Source organism: Tachyglossus aculeatus, chromosome 11, assembly GCF_015852505.1.
Source record: "Tachyglossus aculeatus isolate mTacAcu1 chromosome 11, mTacAcu1.pri, whole genome shotgun sequence".
Classification (NCBI taxonomy): domain Eukaryota; kingdom Metazoa; phylum Chordata; class Mammalia; order Monotremata; family Tachyglossidae; genus Tachyglossus; species Tachyglossus aculeatus.
This window is the reverse complement of record NC_052076.1, coordinates 39,635,547-39,659,949: the sequence shown is the minus strand read 5'-3', so window position 1 is coordinate 39,659,949 and position 24,403 is coordinate 39,635,547. Positions and strand designations below refer to the sequence as shown.

Below are 24,403 nucleotides of genomic sequence, written 5' to 3'. Positions count from 1 at the left end.
TTCCATCAGTTCTGCTTTAGGGCTCCTCAGTTGGAATTTAATGTATTCGTACTCCTCTGTTGAATGGGAAGCAAGTGGCTGTTTTTAATGCCTTCCCTAGCAATAATCCCCTCGCTGACATTTGAGTTTCAAACCTCTGGGCTTCAAATATTAGTCCTCCAAAAGAAACAGTAAAGACAGTGTACCTAGAACTTCTTTCTCTAAGTTGAATCAAAGACATAACTGGACTTGGATAATAATTATTATTGTTGTGGCGTTTGTTAAATTCTTACTATGTTGCAAGCATTGTTCTAAGCACTGGGATAGATACAGGTTAATCTGATTAGACACAGTCTCTGTCCCACATGAGGCTTCCAATCTAAATACGAGGAAGAACAGTGATTTAATCCCCATTTTACAGTTGAGGAAACTGGCACACAGACAAGTTAAGTGATTTGCCCAAGGCCACCCAGCGAGCAACTGGCAGAACCAGGATTAGAACCCAGGTCCTCCAACCCCCAGACCCATGCTCTTTCCACTAGGCCACACTGCTTCACTGGTGTGAATGATAATATAGAAGGAAGAAAAGAAAAAATGAAGGAAGAGCTAGGCAGAAAAGAAAGAAATACTCTCTCTCTTCCTGTTCCATGAGTCTCCACCAGCTCCCATGACAAAGTTCTGAAACCAGCACAGGGCTTGGCGATAGCACTTCATAAAAGTCACAATTAAACTGTGAGTTTGCATGATGAATTTGTCATATTTCACCACTCCTGCCTCAGTCTAAGAAATCATCATTCTGGCTGCAGAATGTGCAGTATGATGGTGGAAAAAGGAAGGTGTGTGGGGAACAGCCCCTACTAAGAAGGTCTGGGGATGCTTGGAGCAGCACCCAAAGTGGGATAAAAGCGAGTCTATTACAGTGTCACAGGAGCAGTGAACTTGGAACAGCCTCATGAACTGACAGCCACTTAAGCTCTCAGTGTCTGTTTTCTCATCTGCAAAATGGAGATTTAATGGGGCCTGTGTACGATATGATTATACCATCATAAGAGAAGTGAAACAGCCTCATGAACTGAGTTTTCGGTTGTCACCCAGTCCCATTGCTGTCCTGAGGGATCTTGCCCCACTGATGAAGCACCTGCATTAGCTGAACTTCACCTGGATTTCTTGAGTTTATCGTTTAAGATGCTGGATAGCAGAAATTCCACCCTGATTCCTGACAAATAGAACAGTATTTGGATTGAAGAGCTCACTCAGGGGCAGGAGCTTTGGATAGTTCCCACCTGTGAATTCTTTCCCAGCATGTAGTACAGTACTCTGCATACATAAGTGCTTAATAAATACTATTACTACTATTGAAGGGACCATTTAAGTATAAGCAGAAGTTAAGATTGGTCATTATGAAATTGCATTGGCTAACCTTTTTTCACATCTTGGAATATGTTTTCAATAAAGTCATATTTTTGTTTCTGTTGGGATAAAAAAAGAATATTTTCTGATCAATCAGAAAAAGTATTTCAGAATATGGGTCTATAGAAAACATGCTTCTTGCTCTATTGGATATTTTAAACTAATTTTGTTTTTAAGTTAACTGAAAACTCTTATTAGTGGAAACTCTCATTTCAACGGGAAAGTTTAAAGATTTTCAGATTCTATTTAATGATCGGCATATTCCCTTTACAAGCCACATTTTCCATCTGGCTTCAAACCTTCAGCTCAATTTACAGCTACTTCTTTTCCCCCCATTGCATCTTCCATGAGCAATAAGGAATATTTCTTGTTCCGATGTGGCTGTGAAACAGCATTCAATGCTTACATTATGGATCACTGAGTATGTATAAATAAAAGTCAATGTGTTCTCTCATCTTAGGTGACAAGACAGTAATGCTAACGAGAAGAGTCGATACCATGAGGTATTCACAAAGATAGCAAGCAGTTAAAAAACTGTCAAATTAACAGGAGATTATCATCATTGCCTCTATTTTTTCCCTTGGAATAATTCTTCCTTAATTCCTGGGAGATTTTTGAGTATATTCATTGACCAAGGTAGCTCCCACTCAGCTACAGAAAGAAAAGCACGGATATTCAGGGCCAGAAAGTTTAAATATTTGACTGAAAGAAACCCTAAATACTTCAATTTCATAATTAGAGTTTAAATACATGGGCAGAGATTGTTATCATCATTATTATTATTATATTTTAGGTGCTTATTATGCGTCAACTACTGTTCTAAGTGGTGGGGTAAATACAGGATAATTAAGTTGGGCATAGTCCCCGTCCCACAGGGAGCTTACAGTCTAAGATCATTCTTATTAGTCCCTGACAATACATGGAAAATATCAAAATAACAAAACCAAAACCAAAAAAGAGCACAGGACTTGCAGATAGAAAGCTTGGGTTTTAACCCTGATTCCTTTGCTTGTCTGCTGTATGACCTTGGGCAAGCCACTTAAGCTCTCAGTGTCTGTTTTCTCATCTGCCAAATGGAGATTCAATTCCTGCTCTCTTTAGACTGTGAGACCCATGAAGGACGGAGCCTGTGTCTGATATGATTATACCATTGTAAGAGGAGACGTAGGTGGAACTGGATGAAGATTGGCTACTGATAAACAGAAGAGGTGAAAGCAGATGAAACACCTTCCCCCAACCACTAATAAAAGTGCAACAAGGGAAGGACCGGTGCTGATGATACCTACGATCTTCACCCTTTTCCTCAACAACTGAGTTCGACTGGAGATTCCAGCTGGACTGCAGACCTCTTATGCGCTTAGTACAGTACACATGGTTAAGTGCTCAGTAAATACCATTTATCGCCTGATTGGAGGCCCCCACTGAAGCCCATCTAGGGAAAGCAGCTTCAGCGCTTAGAACAGTGCTTGGCACATAGTAAGTGCTTGACAAATACGACCGTTATTACCATTCAATGGTAAATCAAGACCAAGGACATCAGACTACACATGTGAGGCTGGAGCCCTCCTGAATCCAAATTCTTTATCTCACAGACCAAATTTCCCTGCCTTTCAGCTCCCATCATTTTTTCGTATGTGCCTCTGGGGATGACTAAGTAGCTAATGTAGAGCATTACAGCCTCCTTTACTATGGCTGATGGATTTTCTTCCCAATACTTTGGGAGCTCATTAAGGGAGGATGGTTAACATATGAGGCATTCCCATCATCTGACCTTGTGATAAATGTACTGGATCGCTTTATACGGGGGGAGTCACCATTTAATATTTACCAGATAGAGCCGTGAATCCTGCTGCTCTTTGAAACAAAAATGTAATGTCGCTTCAAGGTTTTCATAAGCATTCCTTATTTAAGAATTTAGCCATCTAATCACGAGGAGCCAAGAGTTATTTCAAAAGACTAAGAAAGCAAACACATCTATCACAGTCATGTCTTCGAAATGAGCTACGTGAAACCTTTAGAATGGCAATACGGAAATCCAGACCATCTTTTATTTGCATGCAAGGACAATCTATGGCATTGATTTATAAGGAGGTACTCAAGATTCTTGTAGGAATGATTGCTCCCTCATACTATGAATGATTAAGTCCCTTCATTAGATTAGATTGCATGCTCCACACGAGCAGGGGCTGTTTCTTCTACTTGTATTATACACACCCAGGCCTAGTACAGAGAAGCAGCGTGGTTTAGTGGAAAGAGCGTGGGCTTGGGAGTGAGAGGACATGGATTCTAATCCCAGCTCTGCCACTTGTCTGCTGTGTGACCTTGAGCAAGCCACTTAACTTCTCTGTGCCTCAGTTACCTCATCCGTAAAATGGGGATTGAGACTGTGAGCCCCACATGGGACAACCTAATCACCTTATATCTACCCTATTGCTTAGAACAGTGCTTGGCACATAGTAAGCACTTAACAAATACTATAATTATTATTACTCAGTATACAGTAAGCGCTCAGTAAATACCACTGGTAGATTATAGTGCTCTGCCCCAAGAAGGGGCTGAATAAATGCCGATGATGCTGATGAGATGGCAGTGAAGACACATATTTAAAGATACTCAACTCCATCTGGCTTTCCTGGCTGGAAATCCCTCCCGCTTCATATTCTACCAACCACTGCCTGCCCTGTTATCAAAGCGCTTCTGAATCATATCCTCTTTGATTGAATTCTAATCTCCCCAATTTACATGTCAATAGGTAGCACTTTTATGCTTATGTTAGGTACTTTATCACTTCATCTTATCTGTAATTTCCTTTAGAGTTTGTCCTTGCACTTGGATTTGCACCACTTATTCACCCCATTTTCAGACCCACAGCACTTACATACATATCCATAATTCATCTATTTATATTAATGTTTGCCTCCCCCTCTAGAGTGTAAGCTTATTATGGACAGGGGATAGGGTCGACCAACTCTGTTACTTTGTACTCTCTCAAACACTTAGTACAGTGCTCTGCACACAGTAACCTCTCAATGATTGATTGATTCAAGGTAGTAGTGATAGTATTTAAGTTCTTACTGTGTTCAGAGCACTGTATTAAGCACTGATAAATAATAATTATAATGATGGCATTTATTAAGTGCTTACTATGTGCAAAGCACTGTTCTAAGCACTGGGGAGGTTACAAAGTGATCAGGTTGTCCCACGGGGGGCTCACAGTCTTAATCCCCATTTTCCAGATGAGGGAACGGAGGCACAGAGAAGTTAAGTGACTTGCCCAAAGTCACACAGCTGACAATTGGCAGAACCAGGATTTGAATCCATGACCTCTGACTCCAAAGCCGGTGCTCTTTCCACTGAGCCACGCTGCTTCTCATGGGTGGAAATTAGACATGACCCCTGTAACTTGTTTCAGTGAGCATCTGCTATTAAGCTAGAATGACAATGACCAAAATAATTGAAATAGAGAACATGTCCCTGCATATGAAAAAGCAGCTTCTTCAAAGAACCTGAATAATTAAGCAAGCTAGATATTTTTGAGGCAGTGAGAAAGAGTGTGTATGGAGCTAAAACAAAACCTTAGGATGGCATCTAAGTTAATAGAGGGGAACTAAGCTCTAAGGTTGGTGAAATCATCCAGTTGTTTTAAAAAGCACTCTCCACGATAACTGATAACCTGCCTAAGCAGGGGTAAATGCAATGAATTTGTGGTACTTGGGAGAAGATGCTTGTTCTCTGATTGATGACTGGGTGAATAGCAGTCATATCACTGCTTAGAACAGTGCTTTGCACATAGTAAGTGTTTAATAAATGCCATTATTATTATTATTATTATTATTACTGACTGTGGCTTTGAAATCCAACTTCCACGGGATCCCAAGTGGGAATCCGACAGAACTGGGGAATGCTCTTCTTTGTTATCGCCACCTTTTTCACCTTTCCTCCCTCACCTTCTCCTGAGGCCTCATAATTAACTCCTAACAACATTGAGGCGAGCATTGTTAGCCCCTCCTAACAAGGGGCTAGGATTCAGATTTTTGGAGAGATTCAAGTTCCAAAGCAAAGATGATCAAGCATCTGTTTGGATAGAGGCACGTGATGGATGAAGACCAGACTAAAATTAGATGGAAAGTAGGAAGGTACACACCTTAAACCAGAAAATGGATTAAGCATTAGTACCCATTGTACCAAATCAAGAAAATAACCTTGAGTACCTGCACCTGTAATGAGGCACTGACAGGAACCAAAGGGTCCAGGGAGAGAGGAATAAAAACTCAGAGCAGATCAGATGATGTCACACCTTTGTGAAGCAAAAATCACTGAAGAATAAAATAGCTTTGGGAAACTCACTCGGTAAAATCAGAATTAAGGTGAGAAAGCCAGAACTGTATTAAAACTTGGTCTGATACATACAAACTGCACTAGCAGAGAAACGGAACTTGGTACAGGGAATATTTTTCAACTTAAGGTATGGGATTGATGTATATATAGATAATAGTGTGTTCAGTTTAATATTGGCTTGCCTAGTAATTGTACTGGCCAAAAGAGCCCACCCGTTCTCTGGACTCACTGGAGGAGATATAGCAGAGAAGCAGCGTGGCTCAGTGGAAAGAGCACAGGCTTGGGAGTCAGAGGTCACTGGTTCAAATCCTAGCTCTGCCACTTGTCAGCTGTGTGACTTGGGGCAAGTCACTTCACTTCTCTGTGCCTCAGTTCCCTCATCTGTAAAAGGGGGATGAAGACTGTGAGCCCCACGTGGGACAACCTGATCACCCTGTATCCACCCCAGCGCTTAGAACAGTGATTTGCACATAGTAAGCACTTAACAAATACCAACATTATTATTATTATTATTATTATTATTATTATTATTATTATTGGTATCTACTTAGCAGTAACAGGAAACTCTAACTCATTCAACATAAGTTGTATTCACTAGAAGATGTGTTCAGAATAACCTTATTTCATGTACTTCCACAAGCCTAAACCTACATGTATTTCAATGCATATATCCGTATACTTACATATAGTAGAAAATATGAAAACTGCCCTTGTATTTGAAAATGATGTTATAATCAGAGGCTGTATAAAGGCGATGGTGTGTATCTCAGTTGGTATAGGCCAAGTAACCTGGTATCTTCAGCCTGTACTCTAAGTACATCAGGAGCCCATTCCAATTATTGTTTTGGGCAGAGACTATGTCTTTTGTATTGTTATACTGTACGTCTCTCAAGTGTTTAATACAGTGCTCTGCATATGGTAAGGACTCAATAAATATGACTGACTGATTGATGTAGATTATGCATTGGCATGCTGACAAATTCCTGGACCTTGCTAAAATTTAGTTTGATTTACTTGTATTCCCCCCAGGCGCTTAGTACGGTGCCTGGCATACAATAAGAGCTTAACAAATACCACAATCATTATTATTAGTAGTAGTCATAATGCTATTACAACTAGGCCATGCTGCTTATCAAGTGATTGATTAGTACCAAGGACCTGTCAAAGTTACCTTATCTCCAAGTAGAGTTAAATCTGGATAACTTTCACAGAGAAGAGTTTGGAAGTGATGACCACCTTCAAGATAATTTAACAGGATTTTTTTTTTCTTATTTTCATTGTAAAATAAACTTTGGAAGAGTTTGTCTTGCTTGCTCTGTTTGCTTCAAACAAATGAATATCTCTTCACCCTGTTCTTCCTAAAAAACCTTCTGCTATCCACAGGAAGTAATGGAAATCATTAAGCAGGGCTCGCGGATGATAGATTTAACTATGCAAACAAAAAAACTGCTTTCACGGTATTTTTTTTTTACAACAGCACAGAAACTTGCCACTTGATCTGGTTAGGGAGTCATTTCTGTGATGTATTATTGATCAGCTATGCAATGGAATTGCAGAAGAACTTGATTTCTGAGTGTGTACACTGCTAATCATGATGAAAATGTTTGTTCCATCTGGGGGAACATGGCAAAAATGAAAAAATAAAGGAGAAGCTCTTTGAATTGTTTATAGTTCACCAGTTTCTGAATTCAATCTAGAAAACAATGAAAATTGTTTGAAATACACTTTGCAAAATAGTATGAAATATATGATTTAGCAGTAAGACAAGGGGAATAGTTATAATTATTGTAGTATTTGTTAAGTGCTCACTACATATCAAGCATTATACTAAGAGCTGGAGCAGATACAATAATAATAATAATAATAATGAAGGCATTTATTAAGTGCTTACTATGTGCAAAGCACTGTTCTAAGCACTGGGGAGGTTACAAGGTGATCAGGTTGTCCCACGGGAGGCTCACAGTCAATCTCCATTTTACAGATAAGGGAACTGAGGCACAGAGAAGTTAAGTGACTTGCCCAAAGTCACACAGCTGACAATTGCTGGAGCCGGGATTTGAACCCATGACCTCTGACTCCAAAGCCCATGCCCTTTCCACTGAGCCATGCTGCTCCTCAAGATAATCAGGTGGGCATTGTCCCTGTCCCACTTGGGACTAACAGCCTAATTCTCTATATTATGGGCGAAGAAACTGAGGTACAGAGAAGTTAAGTCACTTGCCCGGAGTCCCACAGCAGTCAAGTAGCAGAGCCAGGATTAGTACCCAGGTCTTCCCAATTCCCAGGCCCATGCTCCTTCCCTGAGACCATATTGAAAGCTGTCTCAGACTGGAATGGGGGATTGTTCCAAAAACATATTTCATGAGCCCCATGAGGGACAACTTTATTAACTTGTGTTCCCCCCACAGCACTTAGAACAGTGCTTAGCACATAGTAAGTGCTTAACAAATGCTATTATTACTATTATTATTATTATGAAAATATTGCTCACACACCAGGGTCTTTGGTGCAGAGGTTTCCTGCCAAAATGTCTGCTGATCATTGTGCAGAGGATTCATTCCCCTATTCAATCCTATTTATTGAGTGCTTACTGTGTGCAGAGCACTGTACTAATTGCTTGGAAGAACAGAGAAGCAGTGTGGCCAAGTGGATAGAGAACAAGTCTGGGAGTCAGAAGGACCTGGGTTATAATTCTGACCCTGCCACTTGTCTGCTATGTGACCTTGGGCAAGTCATTTAGCTTCTCTATGCCTCAGTTCCCTCATCTGTAAAATGGGGATCAAGACTGTGAGCCCTATGTGGGACAGGGACTTTGTCTAACCCAATTATCTTGTATTTACGCCATTGATTAGAACATTGCTTGGCACATAATAAGTAGTTAACAAATACCACTATTATGAGTAGTATTATTCACAATAAACAGACACATTCTCTGCCCACAATGAGCTTACAGTCTAGAGGGGGCAGATGGTCAAAACAATGAGTTGGATTGGGCTTCCTGTTAAATGACACCACCAGTCCAGACAGCTAGAGAGTAGATGGAGTCACACGAACGAACTTCAGCCACGTCATCCTCGGCTGAGCATAGTAGGTAATTACTCGAGATGCCTGCTTGATGGAGTGGGGGAAATGTTTGAGTATAAATACCGTAACCCCGAGGATTTGGAAATCGTTGCCTTGTGGAGACAACAGACTCAGTACTCCCTCACATTACGGGAAAATTCAAATCGTAGGTCGCCTCAAAATACAATTCATGCTTTGCCAGGGTCATGGCTAAGAGTTATTTTTGCTGTGACATGTTCCTAGAAAAAAAGACATGGATGAACTGTGAAATTTAAAATCTCTTCTATTCTTTCCTAAAATTTTAGGTACAAAGTAGTGAAGAGAAAAATAGACACCATCTAACACTTTGCCGACACAATCTAAAGCTACATGCACTCTCACAGTCTTCCAAACAGAGTTATTTACTTTCCAAGCGCTTAGTACAGTACTCTGCATGCAGTAAACACTCATTAAATACTATGGAATAAATGAAATTGCATTAATCAATCAATCGAGATAAATGATTGAATACTTTCATGTTACATTATGCAAGTCTGGCCTTCTTACAACTAATGGCAGGCAACAAACAGGCAAACCTGCTGTTCTGCTTTGGTCCACGCTGGCTTCAGTAGTTTCTCCATAAACTCTTCATCTGCTCTGCACAAGTATTTTGATTTTTCTTGCACAAAAAGCAGGGTGTCAATTTTATTGCTATGGGCCAGTTCCTCTTCAGAACCCTCCCCCATGGTTTGGCATTGAATACAATTTTGCCCCTCTCCTGTGGTAGAATTAAGGGATCTGAGATGCAGGTTTGCTGCAGGTTTTACCCCTGCCTAGTGATGGTCCCCGGTCGGGACATCTGCCTTAGCTGTAGAATAATGGTCCTCTCCAAAAAAAAAAAATAATCTCCACCCAGCTCATGCCTTCATGAGACACAGCTACCTCAAAGAAACAACAAACTTTCTCCTAACTGCTGGAAGGGAGGCAGTGTGACCTACTGGACAAAGGACAAGTTTGGGAGTCTAAACTCTAAGTTCGTTGTGGGCAGGGAATGTGTCTGTTTGTTGTTATATTGTAGTCTCCCAAGCACTTACTTTGCACACAGTAAGCGCTCAATAACTATGACTGACTAAATGAATGAATGAATGTGTCGGGAGCCCAGGATTCTCGATCCAACTCTGCCACTGATCTGCTAGGTGACTCAAGTTGCTTGATTCCCCTGGGTCTCAGTTTTCTAATCTGTATAATTGGGGTAATACTACCTAAATGAGATAAGGGCTGTAAGGCCATTTTGGAGGTAGAAAAGTGCTAGAGAAATTCAAGATCCTATTTTTAAGGCAGGATAATCAGGCCACTATAATTGGTCTGGGGGAGGCTTTACAGGGATTCACTTTGGAGTTTGGCTTGAGCTAACCTTACCTTTCTTACAAAGAGTGATGAGGGGCACATCTATTGATGGCACTGATTTCTTGATCTGGGCTTTTTTCATATTTTACCAGAATACAGCTCTTTTAGATTTTACCAGAATACAGCTACTTTATATTTCACCAGAATACAGTCTAGCTATTATTTCCACTTCCTGCAAAGGTTATTCAATTCATTCAATCATAGTTCTTGAGTTCTCACTGTGTGCAGAGCACTGCTTTGGGAGACTACCCAATGCCCTACCTGCCCACAATGAGCTCACAGTTTAGGGAGGGAGAGACAGACATCAACATAAATAAACAAATTAAAAATATGTGCATAAGTGCTGTGGGCCTGGGAGGGGGGACGAACAAAGACAGCCAGTCAGGGTGAAGCAGAAGGCAGTGGGAGAAGAGGAAAAGCGGGGAGTTTAATCTGGGAAGGGCTTTTGGAGAAGATGTGCCTTTAATAAAGGTATGAATGGGGGGAGAATAATTGTCTGTTGGATTTGAGGAGGGAGGGTGCTCCAGGCCAGAGGCAGGAAGGGGGAGAGGGGTCGGTGGCTACAGGGGTCGAGAAGCAGCGTAGCTCAGTGGAAAGAGCACGGGCTCGGGAGTCAGAGGTCATGGGTTTGAATCCCGGCTCTGCCAATTGACAGCTGTGTGACTTTGGGCAAGTCACTTAACTTCTCTCTGCTTCAGTTACCTCATCTGTAAAATGGGGATTAAGACTGTGAGCCCCCCGTGGGGCAACATGATCACCTTATAATCTCCCCAGCGCTTAGAACAGTGCTTAGCCCATAGTAAGCACTTAATAAATGCCATCAGGATTATTATTATTAGTAGTAGTAGTAGCAGTACAGGTGTCCATAAGCAAAAGAATCATGCCATTCCTGTTTTTCCCTTGCAAAAAAAGTTCAAAATTCTAAAATATCTCCTAAAAGAAATAGGTTAATATTCCATGATCCTGACAACAACACTTCAACTTCACCATCTGTATTCGGTGTTCACAGTGGGTAGAGCACAGAGAAGAAAATAACATGCTCCTTGCCCATTGGCTGTAACCAAGTACCCTCACACTTAGTTTCCCAGAACAGAGAATTATGCTAGGATTGGATTCACCCAAAACTTGAATAATGAAGCCTTTCTTTTTAGAAATACCTGTGAAATGGAGTGTATGCTTGGAACTCTTTGTGCTATTAATAGTGCTTTCCTAATATCACTAATAACAAAATTTGGGCTTTGGGATCAATCAAAGAAGCAGCATAGCCTAGTGGAAAGAGCATGGGCCTGAGTTCTAATCACAGCTCTGCCAACTGCTTGCTGTATGACCTTAGTCAAGTCACTTAACTTCTCTGTGCCTCAGTTTCCTCAGCTGGATGGTGTCCAACCTGATTGACTTGTATCTACCCCATACTAAGAGCTTACCAAATACCATAGAAAAACTGACTAACCTAAAGTCTTATACACCACCTCTCAACAAAACACATAGAGCTCAGCCTTCCTTACGTATTGGTACATGCTAAACTGATTTCAAGTTTACTTTCTGGTAGGAATCAAACAATTTAGACAATCACAGAGGCTTGACATCTGCAAGTGGACAACTGACGATGTCCCTTCACCATATTGTTCTGCCCATCAGTTTACCATTTTCAAACTCAGACATCAATTTTTCAAGAAATATATCATTTTCCCCTTGATACTGCTTGGCCACACATGAAGTAAATGCCCCAAGGTCTCTTTGGGAGGAGAAATTCACTCAGTTAGTGAAGCAAATGGTGCTTACTGATTGGTAAAATCGGGAAATCAAGGACAACTTACCTGTAGGAGATCCTTCCATGACATGACCGACATATGGGCCTTCCCTGAAGATGGGCCGGTTGTCATTCTGATCGATCACGATGATATCCAGGGGAACTGGACCCTCAATAATTCTCCCGCTGACATCAGTAGTTTCCACTAACAGCTGTTTGGGCAAGGAGATTGACAAATAAGGAATAGGCTCATTATCAAAGCAGAAACAAGGTCCTAAGGGAGAAAATGGTTTACCTCAGCAATTTTATTGTAATTAGCCCTTGGCAAGGTTCACACTTCGTTCTCAGAGGAGAGTCACTAGGATTGGGCTAGCAAGCAAATGATTTTGAGGGTGAGAAAACAAACAATTCATGTTGAGATCCCCATTGGGTACTTTGCCATAGATTTGCCCAAATTGCAAACGAATCCAAAGAAATGAAAACCACAATCTGATAGTAATGATGCGAAAATGTGCTTAGAAAAAGTTGTCTTCTTTTGTTGGAGCTTAATTTTGCTTAAGGGGAACATTCTGCTGATAAAATAAATGGCAAAACTGTTCTTAACAGAGTATTAAGAGATACAAAGAGAGGGTTGTGAGAACATTTATGAGACAGTGTGTTAAGTGCATGACTTTCCTATGAAATATGCCTGTGTTTCTTATTCTTCCAGTTCCAAGAATTAAGAAAGCATAACAGAGGGAAATCAGCTTCAGTGCTAACTTTGGAAACATACTGTATGTCATGACATTTTCAAACCAAATGGCTTCAGCTTCAGTGTTCAGTAACTTCCAGGTACAATCATTTATTCTGCTATAATTCAGTGGAACAGGAAATTCTCTTTACAGTCACTAAGTGCGTCAAAAGTGACAAAGCAGGAAGAAAACTATAAACAAGGAAATAAAAAAAAAGACACTTTATTTCCATGGCAGATGGTACTTGGACCCAGGTTCTGCACAGATGCCTCAGTCATGAGCATGAACTACCTCAAGATTACTGGCATTCCAGAACCTGTCTGTCCATTTCTGTCACCAGTGGCAGACGTCCGTTGGCTCTAAAAGCAGGACAGGCAGAGGCAATCTGTCCTTGCTTCCTTTCCCATTTTACAAGGGACTTGGCAAAGAGTAAACCAAAGTGTGCCTTGGATGGCTTCAGGATAAACTTCTGAAGTCCATATTTTAGGGTTACATTCTGGGACAAGATATCACCTCAGAAGCTGAAGATGAGGGACATCTTGTCAATCTTTTCCAAAGGTGTGTCTTGGTGTTTGAAATTAATTGTCAAAGCACCCCTAAGCCTCAAAATGGTACTCAGCCCAAGGACTCGGAATCAACACCACCCACATCTCTCCAGTCCCCTAACAGGCAAGTCTAGACACTTCCACGCCCACAACAGCTCAGGAATGGCCCTGGTTCTTGTGTGTGGCAGTAGCACCTCTGGATAATGCGTTTTCAGTGTCAATCACAGTTAGTGAGCGCTTACTGTGTGCAGAGCACTGTACTAAGTGCTTGGGAGAGTACACTATAACAACAAACAGACATTTCCTGCATGTAAATGATGTAAGTTCGATTGCCCCCATTTCAGACCTATCCAGTCCCTCTAGCCCTCCACACTTTTCCTCATCCACCAGTTTGGGGCCTTTAGGCTGGAGGAAGAGTAATAGTGCAGAGGCAGGGATGCTACTGCGTGTGTGACCATTCCACATCGGTTTGGGTGCCCTTTGGTTTCTGGGAATACAACACTTACAGGACCCAGGGCATTGGACTTGGTCAGAAGCAGCCCCAGCTTCACTTATTCTGGGGATGCTCTGCCTATGGTTCTGTCCAGATTCCCTGGAAATCTTTGTGAGAGCCCTTAGACTGTCCTACTGCTGGTCTAGTTTTGTCTAATGAACTAATGACCAGGATTTCCCCCTCTCCTACTGCCTGTGTGAAACTAGAATCCCTGACAATCTGCTGGAGTGCAGAGATGCCCTCACATCACTGGACAGCCTCCAACAAACCCTAAAATTGGGGGTAAACTCAAAGGAGGAATCCTTTGGTGCATCTTCTCAACAGATCCCTACCTGTCATCAATTCTGCCTGTGTAGACAGGATTCTAGCACCGTGATCAGGGGCTAACCCCACCTTTGGTTTTCTGTGATGACCCTAAGACTGTCTCAAAGCTCCAGAAAATAATTCCCTGGCAAAATTGTTATCAGTGGGGATCCTATCACTTGGTACAATCCTTTGACCATGTCCAAATCATATCCAGCTAATCCAAGGATAAATCACCATACTGAGAACTAGCCACGTTTGAGAAGGCATCTGCACAATAAAAGAAATGTGTGGATCCTCCAAACTAGGAAGAGCTATAACCCACTTTCACAGTTAACCACTCTACACTGATAGCTACCATAGCTTTCTGAGCTGGACTCACAGATTACTCTTCCCAGGTCTCCCAAAATACCTGCAAGTTTTCAATCAGAGCTGAAAAGTTCAAACATACAGGCTTTCCAGTCTCCTCCTCCTCATCATCATACTCATTAAGCATTTACTATGTGTCAAGCATGATTCTAAGCACCAGAGATGATAAAAGTTAATTAGGTCAGACAAGGTCCCTGTCTCATGTGGGGCTCGTAGTCTACATAGGAGGAGAATAGGGATTGACACCCCATTTTGCAGGTGAGTAAACTGTAGCACAGAGAAGTTAAATGACTTGTTCAAGGTCAGAGAGCAGGGAAGTGGCAGAGCAAGGATTAGAACTCAGGTCCTCTGACTCTCAGGCTTATGTTCTATCCACTAGGCAACACTGCTTCTCCTCTTCTCTCCCTACCTGTTTTTCTTGATCACCACTCCTGCTCCAAACCCGCTAGGCCTTGGCGTTACCAATCCCCAGTTCCATTAAAGTCCCTGCTCTCTTGTTCAAATGAAAAGTTGTCACTTCTGCTTTCCTTATGGTGAATCATGGCAAATGCCATCAGAGAAGAGGGCAGTGACTTTAATTTCTCTACAGCTTCTTTGAGCAAGAATTGTACCAAGGAGCTCTTGATCCCAAGGTCAGCTATCCTCTACTAAACTCTGTTCAGTGGCGTCATTTAATGAAAATCAAATGTCTTTGGTCTGTTTGATGAAACGGAGTTGTGATGACTGCTCCTTTTCTCCCTTCTATTTCATAAATCAATCTGATACTGGTCCCTAGGCTAAGCTGACAGATCATTTAAATGTCAACTGCACTTGAAGTATGCCCAAAGCTCTACTCTCCAGTTAGTCTCAACACAGTCATGAAATCTCACACTTTCCACAATGCCAGTTAGAGGATGATAGGCTCAGCCTTCAGTGGTATTGCATGCTTGCTGCATGCACAGCACTGCACTAAGCATTTCAGAGAACACCTAGTCCTAATGGGTGTAGAAAGTAGTTCTTAGGCATAGACAGCACAATTCCTCCTCTTGTTTGTTTCCTTTCCTGGTTACTAGTTTCAAAAGCAGAACAATCTAGATGTGTTAGACTTTCTGTTTGAACCCAAGCACTGACTTTTCCTAAGGAATCAACCAGATTAAGAAAGGACTTGAAAGAACTCAGTTCTCTCTACTCTTTAAAACCACGCATGCACACACCCCAACATATCCAAGGCAATCAGAAGGTCAGGGGGAGGCTGAAGGGGCAGAATAAGTCTTCAAATCTTTAATGACCCATTAACAAGATAAGATTCATTTTTATGAATCCCACGTTTTCAGATTTTGCAAAAGTCAGCAGTTTTGAAAAGGCGCTTCAGCAACTTTAAGTTATGAAGAAAATAACAGAACAGAAAACACTCTCTGCATTTTTCCAAGAGAGCAAGTCAGGGAAAGAAACATTTTTAAGAGAAACAAAACCCACAAAAGTAACTTTGTAAAATAATTGTATTTTAACCTTTTAGCATGAGAATTGTTTGGTGAATACAGGACAAAATGAAATGATTATTTACAAGATTCTCCCTACGGTTGACATTAGGGCATCTGGCTGCGGAGCCACTGGTCTCGGGCTGGAGGTAGGGGAAGTCAGGGAAAAGGAAGCGGGAGGGAAGGAGGTGGTGAAAGGAAGAGAGAAGGGTTAGTTAAGATAGCAGAATTTTTGGTAGTAGGGGTCTGTTCTTAAATTGGTCCCTTCCACCACCCTAGCTCTCTGAATGAACCTCTAGAGACCAGAAACATCAATTCAGAGCCTGATCAATTCCTGCTCTAAGAGGCTGTACACTTTTCTGGGGGATGACTAGTAACATGGGCTAATGGTTAGAGTATGGACCTGGGAGTAAAGAGGACCTGGGTTCTAATCCCAGCTGTGCCACTTGTCTGCTGTGTGACCTTAGGCAAGCCACTTCACTTCTCTGTGCCCCAGTTACCTCCTCTGTTAAATGCGATTAAGACTGTAAACCCCATGGGGGACATGGACTGTGTTCAACCTGATTATCTTGTATCTACTCAGCGCTTAGTACATTGTCTGGTCACATAGTAAGCGCTTAGTAAATATCATTAAAATAAAAACCCACCAGACTTATGGTAATTGCTCAGATCTGTCCTACCCTGGCACAGCCTCATATTTGGGCCAACATCTTGAGTCTGATCCTCCTGCGGGCCTTTGTTGTGTAATCACACATCAACAGGCCCTTAGGAAAACTCACTAATGTTTTCTTTTCCACCGGATGACTCTGTGCATAGTTTTTCGAGCCCCTTCCTTCATGCTCCCCTTCCCCACCCTGCCTCAGACTCTCTGCTCAAGCACAGTTTATCTGGAAAATCACCTAGTGCTTCTGGGCACCCACATGGAGGCTAGTGGAGGAGTGCATGAATGCTCAATTTATTACATATTAGGCTCATGCTTTTCCTCTGTTTTCCTGTCACCTATCACTGGTGATAGATTACTAGCACTAGGTCCTCCATAATAGAAAATTGTAAATTATTTTGTGGCCACACACATTTCCCATTATAGTCCCACTTCTTTCTTTGTTGATCTATTTCTAGGATTCTATTTTCCTTTCCACGTGATTTATAAACAGTTACCAAATTACAACAATTCTTTATTTCTCCATTCTGAAAGTTATTGATTATGATTTCATACCAGGCAATTTAGACTAAATCAGACACCCCTTCTGGGTCTTATAGTCCCAACACACCTCTCTTAGATTTGCCTTTTTATTGCTTGCTTTCATAGTTAGCTTTCAGGAGTCAGAAGGAATGGGTAAGATCATTTAAGATGGACTTCTCCTATTCTTATCTTGTGCTGTCAAGTCTTCCCTGCCCCAAAGCAACGACATGGACATGTCTCTCCCAGACCATCCCACTTCCACATGCAATCATTCTGGTAATGCATCCGTAGACTTTTCTTGGTAAAAGTGCTGGGGGGATACAAGGTGATCAGGTTGTCCCATGTGGGGCTCACAGTTTTAATCCCCATTTGACAGATGAGGTAACTGAGGCCCAGAGAAGTGAAATGACTTACCCAAAGTCACACAGCTGACAAGTGGCGGAGCCGGGATTAGAAGCTGGACCTCTGGCTCCCAAGCCTGTGTTCTTTCCACTGAGCCATGCTGTTTATGCTCAAACTAAAAGGGTGGAGCATAAACTTTTATGAGCACTTAGTACAGTGCTCTTCACACAGTAAGTGATCAATAAATAAGACTGATTGATTACCACCAGTACAGAATGTAGGCCAACCAGATCTAAGTCCAGCACACTTTGCAAACATACCATTTCCAAAATAAGCCCCATCCCCAATGTTACATATGGTCACTGCTAGAAATTCACCTGCTCTTCCCCTCCACCGCTGATCCTAAAGCCTCCTCTACTCTCTGTGGTTTTTCTGGCCCCAACTCCCACAACCTGAACTCAATCTTGCCCGGTTCCCTGGCCTCCCCAGTCTCCCCAACTCACGCCAGTATTTTTTTGTTTGTTTTCTTCACACTACCCATAATGATGCCAAGGAAGAGTGTTGCTAGCCAAAAATAGCCGTTTCTCCTTTCCTCCCCCCGACCCTGCTCCCTGGCCACAGACACTGGAATGAAAGTGGGATGGAAGGGACAGGATGTCAGGGACAAGCTGTCCCCACCATCACCCCTACCTATTCCTCCCACTCTGCCCCCTCCCCAGAGAGAAAGGGGCAGGGAGATTATAACAGTGCATTTTTACTTACCTGGAATGCTTGACATTGAATTTGGACCTGGGTCCAAAAAGGAACCTATTTGCCTTTAAGTGTATAGACATCCACACCTCATGTTACAATCACGACCCAACCACATTTCCTTGGAATATAACTCGGTTGTCTTTTCAGATACAACCGTACATCCTGAAGATGTATCCCTCGCCATAAAAAAAAATATCCCAAATCCTCACAGGCATCATAAGAAAAACTGGCAGGCTTTAACAAGAAGCTGAATTTGAGACTTGAAAGAGTAAGTTGTCAAGGAAAATACCAAGGTTTCAGGACTAATTTACCTCCATTTGAGAGGCCTGGGCAGACAATATTACTCATGTTGGTAAGAATGAATAAGGCTAGGTGAACAATTTAATAGTTTATAGAAACGGAAAAAAAAATTGGATTGTCATTAACTTCACTGAAAACTATTATCTTCATTGAATGTTCATTGTTGTTCTGGTAAAGATGTAAGCGGTCCAACTTGTACTTCCCAAGCGCTTAGTACAGTGCTCTGCACAGAGTAAGTGCTCAATAAATACAATTGATTGATTGATTGATCTACAGTTGGAAAATGTCTTGTTTCTTCAAGTGGTTTTTAATCTAACCAAGTACTTCATATCGGAGCATATATATTAAATGACGCCCTTAGATTTATCCATCTTCACTAACAAAACAAAAAGAGTTTTATTCATATGCAATGGGATCCAAAGATGGGTTTCTTTGGATTTTTATATATTCTGTAAACTTTAAAAGATTGTGGTATTGCTGTTTGGACCTTGTTGGAAAGCTCCTTTCTTTAATGAAAAAGTAAATGTGATGTTATGGAAGAAGTCTAAATGTGGGTGTGTGTTTACTCTAAATAAGTTGTCTCATGACAGACTGCCTACTGCGTAAAGAAGAAAATTAAGGAAGTCATTAGACTGTGAGCCTTATGTGGAACAGGACTGAGTCCAACCTGATAACCTTGTATTTACCTGAGTGCACGTAAAACAGAGTTTTACACAGGGTAAGAACTTAAGTACCATAAAACAAAAAACAATCCAAAGAGAAAGGAAATTGTGTAGAAAAGCATTAGTTGTTTTACAATGGCCCTGTCTTAGATGAATCACTTCACTGAGACCTTTCAGGCTGAATCAAGCAGTTCCCTCATCTGTAAAATGGAGACTGAGACCGTGAGCCCCATGTGGGACAGGGACTGTGTCCAACCCGATTTCCTTGTATCTACCGCGGCGCTTAGTACAATGCCCGGCACATAATAATAATGATGGTATTTATTAAGCACTTACTATGTGCAAAGCACTGTTCTAGGCACTGGGGAGGTTGCCAGGTGATCAGGTTGTCCCACGAGGGGCTCACAGCCTTAATCCCCATTTTACAGATGAGGTAACTGAGGCACAGAGAAGTGAAGTGACTTGCCCAAAGTCACACAACTGACAATTGGCGGAGCTGGGATTTGAACCCATGACCTCTGACTCCAAAGCCCATGCTGCTTCCACTGAGCCACGCTGCTTCACATAGTAAGAGCTTAACAAATACCATATTTATTTTTATCACTTGCTTACGTTTCCTACAAGAGATTGCCTACTAACCAATTACAGGCTGGTGTGGCCAAATACTCACTAAAATGTACTCCTGATTCGTCTCTGAAGCAAGATCCTTCTCTCAGAGTGCGTTATACTGACAGGCATTCGGGCTTCAGCTTCTCTCTTCCCAATACCAAGGGCACGGCACAGCAGAAAACCTGATTCATACATTTTATTTATTCCAAACATGCCTGAAATCAGATATGTACTGGAGCTGGTTGGGCCACTGCCGGGAGGATTGGCTTGCTTTGCCTTTCACTTATTAGAATGCCTTGGCTATACATGAGTTGCCTTGCTTCTTTTCACTTCTCTCAAAATGTGAATGTCAAGCCCTTTAAAGTATTGTACCTGATCATTACCCTAATAAATCGTTGGAAGAAAATTCATCAGAAGAGAAACCCTTCACTGCCTGGTAGCCAAAAGAGTGGGAAAGTAAAGCCATCATCAGGATTCGTTATTAATATTTAACTCCCTTGGAAGCTTTAGCCAGCTCATTTACTAAGCGCTTTAGGGACTGACTACGTAGCATGGCTCAGTGGAAAGAGCACGGGCTATGGAGTCAGAGGTCATGGGCTCAAACCCCAGCTCTGCCACCTGTCAGCTGTGTGACTTCGGGCAAGTCACTTAACTTATCTGTGCCTCAGTTACCTCATCTGTAAAATGGGCATTAAAACTGTGAGCCCCCCGTGGGACAACCTGATCACCTTGTAACCTCCCCAGCGCTTAGAACAGTGCTTTGCACATAGAAAAAGCTTAACAAATACCATTATTATTATTATTATTATTATTATTATGTAGGCGAATGTAGCCTCCCTTTAATAAAACGGACAGAGGAATTATGGCTCAAACCCTGAAGGAAGGTGGCGTCAGGGTGAGAAGATGGATCTGGGATTTGGTGATTTAATTGGACCCCACCCACAAACCCGTTTGAAGAGGATCACTTTCTGTTCCGTGACCCTGCATCTGTGAAAAGAAAAGCAAGGTGCACACCATTAAAAATATACCCACTATACCTAGTTGCCCTTCAAAGCAGGCTGGACATTCTTGCAAAAACCCATATTGAGGAAAACTTTGCATTATCACAATTGATCGGTGTTTTTTATTGGGCACTTACTGTGTGCAAAACAGTGGACTGAGTGCTTGGGAGAGTACAATACCAAGTTTAACACTGCATAAGAGTGCACAAACCATTTCTTGTGACATTTCATTGCACTGTACCCAAACATTGTCCATGCTGCCTGACACGTTACCTGATTTTCTAACAAACGTGTAATAGGAACATGGAGTAGAATTGAGTATGAATGGCCAGGTTCCATTACAAAAGTATAAATTTCTTTAACTTGCCCTACAAGTGAGGGAAATCCAGTGTATTTAGTGAAAACTTTTGATTTGCAAGAGTATTTTTTAAACCAGTTATCACTTTGACATTCTTTCCCATATTAAGTATATGTTCAGTCTGCACATTTATTTCCTTTGTATATGATATCCAGATACAAATGTTTATAGGCAGTACTCTGCATAGGTCCTAACTATATGCTTCTTAAACTGGCAAAGTTGGGCTATGAAGGAAATAGAAAGGAGAACTATTCTTATCTTCTTTCCTTTTCTCTCTCCTTGTTTTCCTCACCCCAAGTGAGATTAGGAGAGTTCACGGATGACTGAGGCCTGAGCACTCCAATCAGATTCCTGGTTCTTTTTCTCTCGCTTTTTTGGGGGTGAAAGTTGGAAAAATAAAGGTTCATCCCAATCAATAAATGGTACTTGGGGAGTGTTTACCATGTGAAGAACATTGTCCTAAGCCCTTTATTCAATCATTCATTCAATCATACTTATTGAGTGCTTACTGTGTGCAGAGTATTGTACTTATGCTTGGGAAGTACAAGTTGGCAACATATATAGATGGTCCCTACCAAACAAAGGGCTCACAGTCTAGAAGGGGGAGACCTTTAGAAAGTACAAGAGACATTGTCTATTGTATGCCTCCAGAAATTTGCAATCTAGTAGGAGGAGTGTAAAATCTCTTGGGAGGAGCCTGTGGACCCCAATCCCAGAAAGAGGAGCGGGACCAAGGAATTTACAGGAACAGTCACTCGGCAGCATAGGCACAGATTTTTCGCCTTGTGCCTGATTCCAGACCTCCTCAGCTTCTACCCTGTCCATTTTCTCTCTCCTGTTTCACTCCTGCATTCCTTCTTGTGGGCAGAGATCATCTTCTTCTATTGTAATAACAACGGTGATATTTGTTAAGTGCTTACTATGTGCGAAGCACTGTTCTAAGCACTGGGGTAGATACAAGGTAAGCAGGTTGTCCCACGTGGGGCTCACAGTCTTAATCCCCATTTTACGGATGAGGTAACTGAGTCACAGAGAATCAATCAATCGTATTTACTGAACGCTTACTGTGTGCAGAGCACTGTACTAAGCGCTTGGGAAGCACAAGTTGGCAGCATATAGAGACGGTCCCTACCCAACAGTGGGCTCACAGTGATTTGCCCAAAGTGGCACAGCAGATAAGTGGCGGAGGTGGGATTAGAACCCATGACCTTTGACTCCCAAGCCTGGGCTCTTTCCACTGAGCCACGCATTATACTCTCCCAAGAGCTCAGTATAGTGTCCTGCACCCAATAGGTGCTTAACAGATACTTCAATCCTGCCCCTCTTTTTCCTCACCACATTTCCCTTTTCTCCACTGAACATCCTCTCCTTTCAGTTCTGACTCCCCAGATGGAGGAAGGGGCACACATAAGGGGCTTGGATCCCACCACCACTGAAAGGACAGTGATAAGACTCGTTAAAGGACTTTATTTTCATCAGGAAGATGGGAGAGATCCCATCAATTATAGCAGCTGGGTGTAGAGGCCCTCAAGTGCATAATATAGCGCTCTTCACTCTGTACCTGGTCGGTGCTCAGTGAATACAACTAATTAATTGATTGCAGGTTGCAAATGCAAAACACCTTCCTAATGTTTACTTTGTCATGAGGCTCAGTTGTTGTTTATGTTAATTTAGTACTTAATTTTGGGCTCACATCTTATAGAATTTGGGCTAATAATGATATGTTCTTACTAAAATACTCTCTCCAAAAAACGCTTGCTCCAGGCCAACATGTTTTGAAGATAAGGGAAAACACTGATGATAAGGAAAAGAAGCAGCGTGACTCAGTGGAAAGAGCATGGGGCTTTGGAGTCAGAGGTCATGGGTTCAAACCCCAGCTCTGCCAATTGTCAGCTGTGTGACTTTGGGCAAGTCACTTAACTTCTCTGTGCCTCAGTTACCTCACCTGGAAAATGGGGATTAAGACTGTGAGCCCCCCAAGGGACAACCTGATCACCTTGTAAGCTCCCCAGTGCTAAGAACACTGCTTTGCACATAGTAAGCACTTAATCAATGTCATTATTATTATTATTAAGAAATGAATACACAAAATGATGTATATGAAACCTGAAATTTGGCTCCATCGAGATGAAATATTCCTTCATCATAATTTTCCCTTCCTAAATACTTTCTTCTAAATGAAAGACTTTGAATTCTCTTTGTTGATCTCTACTGCATATACAGGAATATCAATTATGAGTGATAAGACCTTGGTCATTCAACTGTATTTCTTGAGCACTTACTGTGTGCAGAGCACTGAACTAAGAGCTTGGGAGAGGACAACACAACAGAGTTGGTGGATACATTCCCTGTCCACAACAAGCTTACCCATTCCCCAAGTTTCCCACTAAGTCTCATAACAAGCCAAGCCCTCAATGACACCTCTACATCCAGAGGGCTTTTTTTGAACTCCTTGGTCTCCCCTGCCCCTCTGTCCCATGGCTCATGGTAGGTGTCTGCTTTGATGGGGACACAAGAGGTGAATGTAAAGGCTCTGGAGCACTGGACAGGCAGTGGGGGGGAGTCTCCCAGGCTACATTGCTCAGTGGCAGAATCCACTCTGCCGATTCCCACCTGGAATGTCTCAGGTGTGAACTTAGGACACCCTTTCATCAGATTACCCCAGTTTATGTAACATTGGCACAGAGACAACCGGCCAAGGAGCGTCAGCATTCTTGGGTTCCGTCAGCGCAACCGGCAGCAGCTCCACTCCCCTTCTCCATCTGGGCTCTTTGGCATTTTTGTATCCCACCCACAATGTGCCCAGCCTCCAGCCCCCTCAGCAATGACCCCTCTCTCTGCCACCACCTTTCCATCCTCCCTTCGCGATTCCCCCGACCCACTCAAAGCCCTCAATCACCTTTCCCCCTCCTACCTCACCCTCCTACTCTCCTACTACGACCCAGCCCATATACTTCACTCCTCTAATGCTAACCTTCTCACTGTACCTCCATCTCATCTATTTTGCCACCAACCTTTCGCCAATGTCCTGCCTCTAGCCTGGAATGCCCTCCCTCTTCATATCTTTTTTGACTGTGAGCCCACTGTTGGGTAGGGACTGTCTCTGTATGTTGCCAACTTGTACTTCCCAAGCACTTAGTACAGTGCTCTGCACGCAGTAAGCGCTCAATAAATATGATTGATTGATTGATCCAACAGACAATGACCTACTCCAACTTCAAGGCCTCGTTGAAGGCACATCTCCACCAAAAGACCTTTCCTAAGCTCTCCTTTCCTTCTCCCACTCCCTGTCCACATGTTTTGTTTTGTTGTCTGTCTCCCCCTTCTAGACTGTGAGCCCGTCATTGGGTAGGGACCGTCCCTATAGTTTG

General features: G+C 42.2%; 1 protein-coding gene across 2 annotated transcripts in view; it reads right to left on the bottom strand.

Annotated features, from left to right (window-relative positions):
- The window catches only part of CDH13 (cadherin 13), a 991,500-nt gene that overhangs the window by 394,033 nt on the left and 573,064 nt on the right, over nt 1-24,403 (bottom strand). For both annotated transcript variants that reach the window (XM_038754876.1, XM_038754877.1), the window contains exon 6: nt 11,994-12,138. In XM_038754876.1, the coding sequence (XP_038610804.1) occupies nt 11,994-12,138 (145 nt within the window). The remainder of the gene's footprint in view (nt 1-11,993; nt 12,139-24,403) is intronic.